The following is a 14680-nucleotide window of genomic DNA, read 5'->3' as shown; positions in this document are numbered from 1 at the left end:
AGCCCTTAATAAGGCCCGTCTCCCTCTGGGCAAATAACTAGCCCAGACCTCTGTGGCCTGAGTAGGAACCAGGCTACAAGACTCCAGGTTCAGAGCAGCAGACACACACACACACACACACACACACACACATCACACACACACACACACACACCACACACACACACACACACAACACACACACACACACACACACACACACACACACACACACACACACACACACACACACACACACACACACACACACACTCGTCCCATCAAATCTGAGCTCCTAATATTGGAATATAGCCTACAAACTCGTACCGAATGATAAAGTATGGTAATTTATACTGTTCCAATCCACGAACACATAATGCTAAAATGGTCTGTGTCAACAGGAAAAAAGCCTACAGAATTATAGTTAATTAAGGCCAAATAAGTCATGGAATACTTGGCAATATCGCTAATAGCACTGACTGGAACATACTGGTTTATTAAATACTGAAAGCCATGATTCATTTGATAACTGTGGAGTTCGAGTTTGAGGAAGCGAACGAGCAAGGCTAAGTAGAATGCTTTTCTGCATGTGTCTGTGTCCAAAATTGCACCCTGTTCCCTATATAGTGCACTAGCTTTGACCAGAGCCATAGCCCCACTATGTAGGGAATAGGGTACCATTTGGGATGCAGCATGTGTGCGTTTSTTCATCTGATAAACAAACCAATGCGTCTAGCAGCTGTAGTTTCCCTGCAGCTGGCCCCATGCTGTGTGCTCCCTCAGTCTCAGGTCTAAAACGTTGTCTAAGCGTTATTTATACATTCTCTAAACGCTCTCTATAAATATGGCTTGAATGCCGTCTAAAGACTGTGTAAATGCTGACACGTTAGGTCATATTTGGCTCRGMGTTTTATCCCTCAGTTTACAGGAATCTAACTTGGCTCGTGTCGGACGCCCCTTTTGGGGGCTGAGACACGCTCAATCTGCAGAGGGAGGAAAGAAGAGGAGTGTTTGTGCGTGTGTTGTAAGAAAGAGAGAGGAGCAAAGAGAGGGAGAGACAAAGAAAGTACAAAGCAAAGGAAAGTGAGTGAGTGGAACCCAAATGTGTCAGATGCTGCCGACTGCTAAAACACACTGGTTTGCTTCAGGACAGGGTTCTCTCCCTCCATGTATACATTCATCACTTGCATATGTAGGAGAATAAAACAATATATTGTTGTTATCTCACAGTCTACTAAGAGTGCATGAATTGAAGAACAAATTGCCTGAATAGTTGTTGTACATTCAGCGATAGGGGACTGAGTTGAGAGGGAATTGAAGAACCAAGCAGCTGAACATTCATTGATAGGGGACTGAGTTGAGAGGGAATTGAAGAACCAAGCAGCTGAACATTCATTGATAGGGGACTGAGTTGAGAGGGAATTGAAGAACCAAGCAGCTGAACATTCATTGATAGGGGACTGAGACGCTGGGCTCCAGACAGAGCAGAGGGGGACAGGAGGGACAGGCCGTACTGACAGACAGGCCCAGGCTGGGCTCTAATCAAACAGACCTCTCCCCTTACAGGCCCACTCCGGGGACCCAGAGCTCTCCACTGTGTGTGATTGCATCTTCCAGTCCCTCTGTGAGGTAGTAGAGGAGGGCAACTGGAGGWGGATGATGTGTTGTGGAAAATGTTCTGTACCGCCACCCCTGGAGGTTTGAACACTAAAAGTGTATCCAAAATGTGGATACCTACACTACTGTGTACTGCGGAGGTATGTGCATATTGCCAATAGTCTTAAAACAGAAAGCTGACATGAATGCAGGACCATAGTACACGGTTTCTATATATACACCGAGCCTCACTGGTCTTGGATCATGTTTGGCATGACAAAAAACGATTTGAGTTGGCTAGATAGCACGAACAGATGTGAGACCAGTCTACGATGCACTTTGCTTACTCATACCACTTTTACAGAGTGGCATCTCTCCACCAAGGCAGGCTGTATCAGACTGGAGGCACTCAGCCTGTGTTGGAGAGGCCACTCCTAGAAACAGTCCCCAGATCAGTGGTGTGAGCTCATTACTAGGGCCTGTAGCGTCGACGCACCCTCGATGTGGGTCCTTTCTGCTCAGAAAGCCTGTGTTATGCCACGGGGAACTCCAGCCCAGATCAAACACACACACACACTAACAAACACACCAGATCCTATGATCTGGTGGTTAGCAACAACACACAGCACACTCCAGGGCCCACAGCCTCAAAACACTGCTTTACTCTCCCTTGCTTACACATGTATATACTGGTCATCTCCATAGCAACTTCACAGTGACACAATTGAAACCCAATGGAAAGTTGGGGCCTTCCTACAAACCCAAGCATCTCTACGGCTGTTTGTGTTCCCCACCACTTGAAGGCCCTCACTCTGTTAGAGTGTGTGGGTTGGTAGTGTGGGTTGGGGGTCCAGTGAGGGTCCAGGATCACATGAGGAACCTAAGGAGTTAGAGGGTTTAGGAGAAGAAACCTAGGGTCAGAGGTTACTCACTGTCAGGGTTGGGGGACTTGGTGCGGTTGGGCGAGGAGCAGCGGATGGTGGTGACGATGGTGTTGTGGTGGGGGTTGGGCTGGTGGGGGTGGTGGACCGGCGCATGATGACCATGGTTCTCGTGGTTGTTCTTTCCATTCCCCGTTGTCTCGGGTGCTTTGGTGACGCTGATCCCTGGTGTAGTCCTCGCGGCCGGGCTGTCCCCCAGACTGAGGGGCTCGAACCTCCGGGCATGGCTGGGTGGCTCAGGGGTCCGGGCCCCTGCGCGAATCACCACCTCCTGGGGCATTTTAGAGAAGGTCACCTCCCGTTTGTGGCCCATCTCGGYCGTCTTGGAGTGGCCTAGGACCTCGGGCCGTTTTGCGCCGAATCGGAGGGAACCAGGGCTGGTTGGATCCACCTGCTTGGAGGAAATGTCGATGGAGAGCTCCGTGCGTCCTCGGGATATGGGTTCAGGAGGCTTGGAGCCGCCCCCTCCCATGATGGTCTTGGAGATGGAGCCGTTGTTGTTATTGCTGGCGCCCAGTTCACGGTAGTAGATGCTGGTGGGGGACATGACGGGGCGGTGGTTGGTGTTGTTGGGAACCCGGCGGGAGCCTGGCGAGGAGTTGGCCGAGGTGTCCACATCGTCCACCTCAAATGACCTCTTTAGAGCTGCATGGAGGGTGAGATGAGACAGACACACTCAGTCAATGAGTCCAGGCTAGTCCTGGACTAAACAAATACGACAGCAAATATATGAACAGTGTATTCTAATTCCAGAGGAGCAACATGAACTGTTTTGATGTCCCTGTGGCATCATAGCTGCTTGAGGTTAGTGGGTGGAGAGAAGCTGGAAAAGCAATCTCGGCGACATCACAAAGGAAAATGGCAGCGACAAGCAATTAAGCCAAGCTCAACTCATTTCAAAAACTCGTTATTAGTGGTGCCAATCTGTCACTACATACGACTGCAGATGGCACTCTATAAGTGTATACAAGTTTAACTGGTGCCAGTTGTATGACACAGTGTGGTACTGTATGTTATAAAATGTGATCCAATATATACACCCACTTGCACGGCCTCAAATGGCCTTAGACTTGCAWGGCCTTATATAAATGAAAGTCATATATCTGCCTTGTATTCTCTACATGCATTCTTGAATATTGTATGAGTTATGGATGAGTAGTGGTAGTAACTGATGCATAGCCTATATACAATGCATTAATACCAAATGAACAAAAGGAGACACGCCTCCCCCAGGTTACTGGTGGCGTTGTGAGAAAATCCTAAAAAGAAGTTTGAACAAAAACACGAGGCTAGTTTGGCCTTGTAGGCATTGGCTCTTAGAAGTCAACTTGAATCCCACGGGGAAGARGCTAAGCTAGTCACTGTGGTTACGAGCTGGTTATGACATCACAGTCACACACATCCATGACCTCTCTGTACTACTCAGTAACTCCAAGCTGATGATCAGTTCTGTTGTGGCCTAAAGAGAGTGTGRGTGTGTGTGGGGAACTTCATAAAATAGTTCCCCACAAAACACCAGTCTCAACATCAACAGTGAAGAGGTGACTCCGGGATGCTGGCCTTCTAGGCAGAGTTGCAAAGAAAAAGCCATATCTCAGACTGGCCAATAAAAAGAAAAGATTAAGATGGGCAAAAGAACACAGACACTGGACAGAGGAACTCTGCCTAGAAGGCCAGAATCCTGGAGTCGCCTCTTCACTGTTGACATTGAGACTGTTGTTTTGCGGGTACTATTTAATGAAGCTGCCAGTTGAGGACTTGTGAGGCGTGTCTAATGTACTTGTCCTCTTGCTCAGTTGGGAACCGGGGCCTCCCACTCTTTCTATTCTGGTTAGAGACAGTTTGCACTGTTCTGTGAAGGGAGTAGTACAAAGCGTTGTACGAGATCTACAGTTTCTTGGCAATTTCTAGCATGGAATAGCCTTCATTTCGCAGAACAAGAATAGACTGATGAGTTTCAGAAGAAAGGACTTTGTTTCTGGCCATTTTGAGCCTGTAATCGAACCCACAAATGCTGACGCTCCAGATACTCAACTAGTCTAAAGAGGGCCAGTTTTATTGCTTCTTTAATCAGAACAACAGTTTTCAGCTGTGCAAACATTATTGCAAAAGGGTTTTCTAAGGATCAATTCGCCTTTTTAAAATGATAAACTTGGATTAGCTAACACAACATGCCATTGGAACACAGGAGTGATGGTTATTATCAAATGGGCCTCTGTACGCCTATGTAGATATTCCATAATTTTTTTTTTTAAACAGCCGATTCCAGCTACAATAGTCATTTACAACATTAACAATGTCTATACTGTATTTCTGATCAATTTGATGTTATTTTAATGGACAAAAGAAATGTGCCTTTCTTTCAAAAACACAGACATTTCTAAGTGACCCCAAACTTATGAACAGTAGTGTATGTATGTATGTATGTATGTATGTATGTATGTATGTATGTATGTATGTATGTATGTATGTATGTACACCCACAGAGAGGGGGTAATCAGCGCATATCCCATTGCCCTCTCCATAAACCCAGTCCGAGCTGTGATGGGACCCAGAGAGCTGGAGACAATCACACCAAAGCCTTCATCAAAACATCAGTTATGGACCTAATCTACATTTTACTGCTATAAGACTCTTAATTTTATGACAGCGATAATCTTTCTCCCCCTAAGACAAATCCTCTTCTTGCCAAACTATAACTTAGCGAGCTGGAGCAAATGTCCTGCTCTTCTCTGACTGCCTCATAAGTGTCCATGATGTCTATATGCTGTCGTATGATTGGTGTTGCTAGTCCCCTTCCCTCTGTATCTCTCTATTTAAACACTCACTGCTGCTATGGTTACCATACATCTTTCCATTTTATTTTGCTGTTCTGCCTTTCCTTGTTCTTGCATTCCCTGTGCATTGAAAAGCTAGCTAACCAACATTAGCATAGCAGCATTAGCAAACTGCTAAACCTCCTAACTGCATTTGAAGGGTCTCATGTGTACATACTGTAGGTGTTAAATGCTCTGAACAACCCCCAAAACACCTTTTAAAAAAGGTTCTCAACTAAACACTTATTTCCAACGACTAACTGTTATTCTCTCATGCTTCCTCCATTACGCTCTCATGATTTGGGGAATATTGGAGTTAAATTCCGGAGTCTACGAGGCATTATAAAAACATTTTAGCCCTCCGTTTTAAGGATGTGTGTTGCTTTGGCTGTTACTAAAAACACGTCCCATCTCCCATATCTTTAATTAGAATGGGAGACCCAATCCCATATGCCGCTTATAAAACAGAACACGGTTATAAGTTATTTCCATGTCCAAACCACTTTGCCACTGGACTCCATCCCCCATAACCCCCCTTTCATCCCTCTCGTGTTCTATGATTGTGCTGAATGATTCCAAGGATCCGGCTACTTTCAACTCGGCCCAGGACTAGGATTTGACCTGCCAAATCAGTCTGCTGCTTAGTGCTTAGCAAACAGTGAGCTGGAAGACCATTGGTTTATTCAGTGATCTGAAACGTTCTGTACGTTGCAGACAGAAATAGAATGAACAGAGCTGACATGATTCCCTTTTCAATCTGACAGACAGTCCCATCTTTTCTACCACATACATTTCTATCTGAATGTTCTTTAACGTTACATGCTCTTGAACAGGCTCCAGGGTTGCCTGCATATAGAGACAGTCAGTATAAGCCTAACACTGATAGGACTTAAGTGTTATTATCAGAGAGAAACTGTACAATGTATGATTTAATGCCCAAAGACCACGGTTGCATAGAGACTGTCAGACAGGCATAACACTGATAGGACTTAAGTGTTGTCATAACATCCAAGATGGCTGCATATGATTTAATATGACCTAGAAATTAAACTTTCTCAACGGTCGCCATATGCCTGAAAATGACTTCAGAGAGAGACATTACGGGAATTAATATAGCAAATAGGAATGTTCCTCGACTCAGTTCTACCATGCGGTTTTCCATGGTTTTCTATACATTCAGAGGTCAATCTTTCGAACATCATTCCACTAGAAGACAGAGAAGAAGGATCACGTGTTTCCGAGGAAGCATCCAAGGATATCCCTGTCATGGATTTCACACGTGCTGGATTGACCTGGGATCACGGAGRGCCAGTATCRCGACGTGAGCGAAGGCCAGACGGACGATACCGTCTCATCCCCCAAGTGAAATMGCATTCCCAGACAATGAGRTGGAAATACAGAACGTCTCTGCGGAATCTCCTTAACAAACAGAGCCTACTTCTCTCTCTCCCTGTGTAGCCTACCTCTTAGTGTTCAGTGTCTCACAGTCTCTTGTGAGGGGATGACCACAACAATAGCCATAGGGCCTGGCATTTTTCCTGACCAAGAACAAATCTGGGCCCTAGTCCAGGCCTATAACTGGGCCAACAGAGTTTTTCCTGGCCAGATGTTGTGGTTAGGAAAACRCCTGGTCCTAGCATAGCACAACACATTAAGATGGAGGCTCTCTCCCACCTGACCTAAATAGTAGYGCSGGGAAGATACCAGTATCGCAAAYAAATATCCATGGCAAAAATGAAAACACGAAGCAGACTCAACTCTTTGGTCKTTTAAAAAACAGCTGTATYTAAAATATTGTGCTGTAGCTTGGAAAATAAATGCATGTGACTCTGGATGACAACATAATGATGTTTGTTTCCAACATTAGGACTGTTTTCTGAAAGAAATCTGCTTTGTGTTTTGTTTCCCTGCCACGACACTAACGAGTATCGCGATACTGGTATCATCCCCGGCCCACCTAAATAGATTTAAATAGAGAGGAGGAAACAGACTTTTGTTCTCTCTCCCACCCTGCTAGGCCCAGGTGCTAGCCTTGACTTCCTGTCCCTGTGTGCATCAATGGCGTTAGCTCATCTCCTCAAGGACACACAGATAGAGTAATGGACAACAGATACTGTACAGCTCMGATGCAGCTAGAAAGAGATAGGCTTATGATGATTATACAGTTATGCAGGTGCTTTTATCTAATGGTTTGAGTTAACACAGTCAGTATGCATTTCACTGTTAGTCTACACCTGTTATTTACGAAGCATGTGACGATTAAAATTAGATTTRTATGCAGGATATGGAGCTGTGAAATGTAACTATGCTCCAACCAAACGAGCGATCGGAACCACAGCGTATTGTTTCCTGTTTACAGTCTCACGGTAGTTATAGAACGCGACTGACTTCCTGGTTGTGTTGGTTCTGACTGAGGTCAGAAAGATCAAAGTCATCACCGCATCCTGTTGTGAGGTTTAGTGAGGCTCGAGAAAAGATTGAACACTGAGGAAAGAGAGGGCGCGAGAGAGAGAGAGACCATAGACATATACCAAAACTGACTAAAAAGGTCAAGACATGAGGTTGTGTTCTCTAGGGCCCACTGTTGCACTACAGCTGATCCACATCAGTACACTATCCAACTAAACAAGGCCAACGGACGTCATGGTGGCCTTCATGTTAGAGTCCCAGGCCTTGTTCAATACTCCTTCTCTGAGACGCTTTGTGAGTATGGGCRCTGAGCTCCATGGCATGTCGTCTGAGTCCTGATGTGACCGGCTGGATCAGCTTCCTCAAAGAAAGGGGTCTAGACGGGGGCCAGACGGCCTTCAGACCGGCCTGTTAGAATCGAAGAGTGAAGGGAGCTCTCCTGGGGACCGCAACTCTTCATCAGTGTGTGTGTTTCTAGTCTAATTTATGTCTATTGGGCCGGATGTGCAAGTGTGTGTTTTGAGGGTTCTTTAGGGCAGAAAAGGCCAACTGTACTGTAGCAAATATATAGTATTACACACCATCTATGGGATACTGAAGAAGATATTGGCAAATAATATTGCTGACGTTTCTCTGCTCATAACACCATGGTATTAAGTCTGTAGTCAAGGGTTGTCTCACTGAACCACTGACCCATCTCTTACATTCCAGACTCGCTCACTTCCTGATCAATATCACATGACGGTGGAACGATGAGGAKGCCGACAGTTACTGTAACACTGCCAGATTGCGGTCTACGAAAACACAAGAGGCACGAGGATATAACGCTAGCATTTAAAAACCGTGCGGTGTCAGACACATACTACCGTACATACAATGCCAAACCCGCTGGCAAAACAGCGATTATGGCTTGAATGAAAAGTCCACTCAAGTTGACAACCACTTTATCTTGATACACTGACACYAGCTATAATGGTGACGTTTAACGCCGTGGTACTACACGCTTACGCACAGAGCGGTTCTGCCAGTGTCAACAGAAGCAGGCTACAACATTATGCGGTGGAATTACAATAACATAGAAATCTTTCAAAACCACGTCTGACAAGGCAAGGCCATCGACTGACCGACAACGTTACACAAACCCTCCCCTTATATTTCACTTGATCAGTCCAAAGCTTTAGCCACCGCTAATGTTAGGGTGTCAAATATCCACTTCTCTGGACACTGTTGGGTTTATGCTGACACACGGCGGAGTGTGTAACTCGCTCGTGTTCCGGCTGACACCAGGTTCAGCACAAACTAATTGTAGTAGAGAGAGCGAGCGACAGAGACAAAGAGAGAGAGAGAGAGAGAGAGAGAGAGAAAGAAAGATATGGAGGAACTCAAAGTGAATGCAGCTGTTGGTAGTTCAGTAGTACTTGGCTCCATTCCTTTCAGTCTGAACCCCTGGGTGCTTGGCAGGTAAGGCCCAGTTCATTCCTTTGAACAAGCAACACCCACAGGTTAACGACTAGAAAGCCTTCTGTACGGCAGGCTACTGCCATCCTGATTTACATCACTTGTTGACCACTGGAGCCGTTTCCAATGTTAGAAGTATCAAGAGTGGACAGATTCCAGACAACACCTGCAGCTATTTCAAACTCCACAATAGCAAACAGATCYTGAGAGGACTATTCACTGTTGATGAGTAGGCCTATTCACTATCGAGTTGATTCACTATGCAGTTGATTCACTATGCGGTTGATTCACTATTCAGCTCATTCAATTGATCAGAGAGCGATACGAGACCAAGGCTTATGACCTGATGTTGATCTCAGATGCACTCAAAAAGAAGAAATAAAAATCCATACCGACGCACAAAAACATAAACCACACAATCTAAAAACACACACTGTCCACAAACAACAAGCCTCTGGAAAATCCCCACACTTTTAGTTTGAGCTGAGGGACAGACAGATAAGAGACCAGACTGGATTTGCCAGTAAATGGAAGAGTAGGCCTACGTCAGCAGTAGTGTGTGACAAGTAGTGATATTTCTACACCCCAGATCAGATACCAGGGAGAATCAGATACAAGCAGAATCCACAACTGCCTGAGAGGACAGGCTGAGTGACAGGGTGGCTGACATCATCCTGTTAACATGGCACTGATATGGTATTTTTCATCCATTTGATCATACAGTACTGCTGCTGAACACATAATCACTCACAACAACAAAAAACTACCTGGACATAAACCTACAGATGTGGGAGACAGAGTCTGGTCTGTCCATTATGGAGAGATCACCACAATCCTTTCATTCAAAAGAACAAGGTCTTACAAGGTCTGACTGATATTGTTTTAAGCTTCATTGACTCAAAAGGACTTTCTGAAACAGGACCACACATCCAGAAGTGTAATTCTAAGGGAGTTTAGACTGATCTGACCAAGAGAGCGAGAACCCAACGCTCATCAAGTGTTGGACTGTGTCCATATGACCCTAAACAAATGAATGAACAATACTGACATGTTTAACTGTGTTCAGTCACACATTCAGATTCTCAGATCTGACGGAGTAAACACACTTTCAGTTCAATGTGTGTGTGTTTTGGTTTTACTGTCCTTGTGGGGATAAAAATAAGAAACCCGCACACTGCTCGATAGTACCACTGCTCTTTAAATAACCTTTACGTAATCGMRCTCCAGAGCCCTCACAGGGATAGTAAAACKAGGAAAATTCAGACAAATGGGTACATTTTGTCAAGCCCACAAGGAAAAAGGCTTTTTTAGCCTTAGCAGTTAGGTTAGGCTTACAATTAGGGTTCGAGATACGGTTAGGGGTTAGGTTTAGTTTTAGGGTTAAGGTTAGATTAAGGATTAGGGGTTAGGTTTAGTTTTAGGGTTAAGGTTAGATTAAGGATTTAGGGGTTAGGTTTAGTTTCAGGGTTAAGGTTAGATTAAGGATTAGGGGTTAGGTTTAGTTTTAGGGTTAAAGTTAGATTAATGATTAGGGGTTAGGGCAGGGATTCCCAAACTCGGTCCTTGGGACCCCAAGGGGTGCATGTTTAGTTTTATGCCCAAGCAGAAAACAGCTGATTCAAATAATCAACTAATCATCAAGCTTTGATCATTTTAATCAGCTGTTTAGTTAGGGCAAAAACCAAATCCGTGCACCCCTTGGGGTTAGCGAAAATAGGAATTTGAATGGGAATCAATTGTTTGTTCCCCACAAGGATAGCAAAACAAACGTGTGTGTGTGATTGTGTGTGTGTGTGTGGGTCAGTGTGTGTGTGTGTGTGTGGCGCTTCTGTCAGACCTCTCACAGCTGGAGGGAAGGACACACTCGGACCGGAGGAGGAAGAGGAAAGGAGGAAGAGGACAACAAAGGAAATCAATGCTAGCTTCACAGGACAGCTAGGAAAACAAAGGAGAGAGACAGAGGACACACTGAGGAGTTGTGAATGAATGGGGTTTTGATGCGGTGGCCAGATGAGGCTTAACTATGAGTCCCTTTAATGCTTTCAGTTGGAACGTTTCCTGTGGTGGGAGTAGCACTGTCAATACTGGGGTACTCTACTGACGTAACTAGGATATAATCAATAACAGACTGAGATTAAGAAACTGAGGGGAACACATGCCCAATGCYCGCACACACACACACACACACACAAACAAACTCGAGAAACAAAAACAGAGCGAGAMAGAGAAGGGAGAGACCAGTGCTATTAAGTGAAGAAGGCTAGTGACTCAATTGTAAATTTGATCTAGAAATAGAATTTTTGACATCAGTTATCTTCAGTCGTTAGTCACCACTGGCTGTCGATAGGAAGGTCTGTGACAAATAAAAGAGAGTAATCAAAACGTATAATTAAAAACATGACAAACCTTCAAAGTCAGAGATAATTCCATCCAAGTGAGCAGTAACCTTGGAGTCAGACATGTTGCTGGTTTGATATAAAAGTAAACAGAATCCCTTCCCAATCAAGGTAACGTTCCACAGTCCCTCTACTGATTCTAAACAAATCCCAAATTAGGAGCCAGTATAAAAAACCAGAGTGCTGAGTAGTCGATCTGATCCAAGCCCACAGCTTTCTTAAAGGAGCAACTTCTTTTTCTCTGCTTCCTCCTATGCCTGGCACTACATTGCAGRGTTCAGTCTTCAGAGAGTGGAAGGCAAGCCCTCCTCTCCTCCCCTCAGAGAGAAACTCCCTCCCTCTTTTATTGTGCATCTCACTGACTGCCGTCTCCCTCTCAATGAGTGTGTGTGTGTGTCAAGTCTGATCCCATAACATTCTACAACATGTAAAAAGACATGAGCCAACAGGGGAAATGTCACACAGCCACTTAACCAACTTCCTGGCCTCAGGTAATCAACCAGCAAGCTCCTCTTCCCTCAGCCAACCAGTCAAAAAGTCAGGTCCTCAAAAATGGCCTTCATAAACCTCAAGCCACTCAGTCCCACTCCACTCGAGCTAACATGAACTGACCACCTCAGAAAGTACCTCAGTAGTTATAGATTAACATGGAATTCTGCCTCACTACCACTAATTAAAAAACACTCACTTCTCTGGTACTTTCCTGACACAAAGTCTGACAGAATCTGCAATGGCACCCTTTTCCCGATATAGGGCCCTGGTCAAAAAGGTAGTGCACTATATGAGTCCTGGTCAAAAAGGTAGTGCACTATATGAGCCCTGGTCAAAAAGGTAGTGCACTATATGAGTCCTGGTCAAAAAGGTAGTGCACTATATGAGCCCTGGTCAAAAAGGTAGTGCACTATATGAGCCCTGGTCAAAAGGTAGTGCACTATATGAGCCTGGTCAAAAGGTAGTGCACTATATGAGCCCTGGTCAAAAGGTAGTGCACTATATAGTATAGTCCGGCTGCATCACATCTGGCAGTGATTGGGAGTCCCATAGGTTGGGCACAATTGGACCAGTATAAAATATAAAAAAGATATTATATATATATATATAATTATATACACACACACACCACACACACACAACACACACACACACAACACACACACACACACACACACACACACACACACACACACACACACACACACACACACACACACACGTAATAGGGTTCCATTTCAGACTCATCCTTTGACTCACTACTTCTCTAATTAAAGAACACTCACTTCTCTGGAAGTTTCCTGACTGACACAGAACGACTGACTACACTGTAGGGCCTAGGGCGACTGTTAAAAAATGGTTCCTAGAGAAAACACAGGAAGTTAAGATCTGTGGGGATTTCGGAGAGTGTGTAACCTAATAACACAACGCGGGAATGAGCTTGATAAGACAGCATTTGATCGGAGTGGTGATTACATTACCCTGGGGACTACTTTTTTGGGGGTGAGTACCAAGTTCTGAAGGCTTGGAAAACTGTTGATATAAAAAGAATAGAAAAAGACAAAAAATAACATATTGTTGTCCTTGTGTTTCATACTAAAGTCTGCACCGCAGTCACCCTGCAGTGATTAGCATTAGGAAGCAATAGTAGAGCTATCTGCTTATGATCTCCCGTTAGCATTCTACGCTAACAAAGCAATAGCGTAAATAGTGATGAGTGACTCATGGCTTTTCCAGAGCAACTCACTTCCTGTTTGATGCRAGACATGTTGAGACCTACAGGAAGTCAACATTGTAATCACACAGTGTATTTCACCCTTGGTGGAGCATATGGACCATACAGAGGACCACTCTGACGCCAACAAGCCATACATATTTCCGTCTTGTGAATGTGTACTATGTATACTAGCCGGCTGTATGAATGAAAAGGTATTTTTGAGAAGGTCATTGTCATCATAGGAACCTGGGCCCACCTGGTGGCTGGCGTCGCCTCACCCTAACACCTTCAGGTCAGGAGCGGTCCTGTTGTGTTTTATTGTGTGTTCTGGTTCCTCTGTATGGCGAGTGTCTAGGGACCAGGGCCAGAGGCTGCCAGGTAGAGTGTGTGTGTGTGTCCAAGGACTATGGAGTGTGTGTGTTTATGATATATACCAGTTATAGGATTGGAATACTTCTGCTAGACTGCTACCATGTTTACCACTTGTACTGTGTTGGAAAGGTGACAGTCTTCTATGGATTGTGTAGGGTGCCTCTCAGTGCTGAAAGCAACCATGGGTTGAGTCAGCCTCATAAGTACTCACATACCCACATTCTGTGTGTCACACATCCAGTAAACCTGACAGCTGTGTATAGGCATGCGGTGTGTGTGTGTGTTACAGTACATCTTCACTATACATTCATGTATGTATATTTGGTCAAATGTAGCAGTGTGGCCCCCTGGTACTCAGCCCCAGTGGCAGGACTGTAAACCATATGCCACACAGCCTCAGTCCTCAATTAAACCTAAAACACACCGCGCGAAATACACACCTCCCCAGCCAGCATATATTTATCTAAACACGCACGCAAACACACACGCACACGCAGATGATGGCTCCCGTCCAGGCATCGAGAGACAGATGATGGCTCCCGTCCAGGCATAGAGAGACAGATGATGGCTCCCGTCCAGGCATAGAGAGACAGATGATGGCTCCCGTCCAGGCATCGAGAGACAGATGATGGCTCCCGTCCAGGCATAGAGAGACAGATGATGGCTCCCGTCCAGGCATCGAGAGACAGATTTTCAAAACAACATCTGGAGCGCGTGTGTGTTTCAGTACCCCTGAAATAGCCCAGTAAACAGTGTTTGAAGGCTCAGGGCTAAACTGTAGAAAAATCCCCACCAAAACAATACAGCCTGGTCCTGGATCATGGCAGAGAGAGAGAGAGGAGACAGGAGAGCTGTGGTGTAGATGCATGTTGTTTGTGTAAAAGGGTGCCGGTTTGGGTCAGTACAATGTGCTTATGACTCCTAGCTGTCCCCAGTCCACCTGGCCTTGCTGCTGTTCRAGTTTCAACTGTTCTGCCTGCGGCTATGGAACCCTGACCTGTCCAC

The 14680-nt window shown here is 45.2% G+C and overlaps 1 protein-coding gene across 1 annotated transcript in view; it reads right to left on the bottom strand.

Annotated features, from left to right (window-relative positions):
- The window catches only part of septin9b (septin 9b), a 79949-nt gene extending 68085 nt beyond the window's left edge, over window positions 1-11864 (bottom strand). The window contains 2 exon segments of the mRNA XM_070448075.1: window positions 2508-3161; window positions 11606-11864. Coding sequence (XP_070304176.1) covers window positions 2508-3161; window positions 11606-11660 — 709 coding nt within the window. The 5' untranslated portion in view covers window positions 11661-11864.
- Window positions 11865-14680: the final 2816 nt, after the last annotated feature.

This window comes from Salvelinus sp. IW2-2015, linkage group LG1, assembly GCF_002910315.2.
Source record: "Salvelinus sp. IW2-2015 linkage group LG1, ASM291031v2, whole genome shotgun sequence".
Lineage (NCBI taxonomy): Eukaryota > Metazoa > Chordata > Actinopteri > Salmoniformes > Salmonidae > Salvelinus > Salvelinus sp. IW2-2015.
This window is presented reverse-complemented; position numbering and strand designations above follow the sequence as displayed.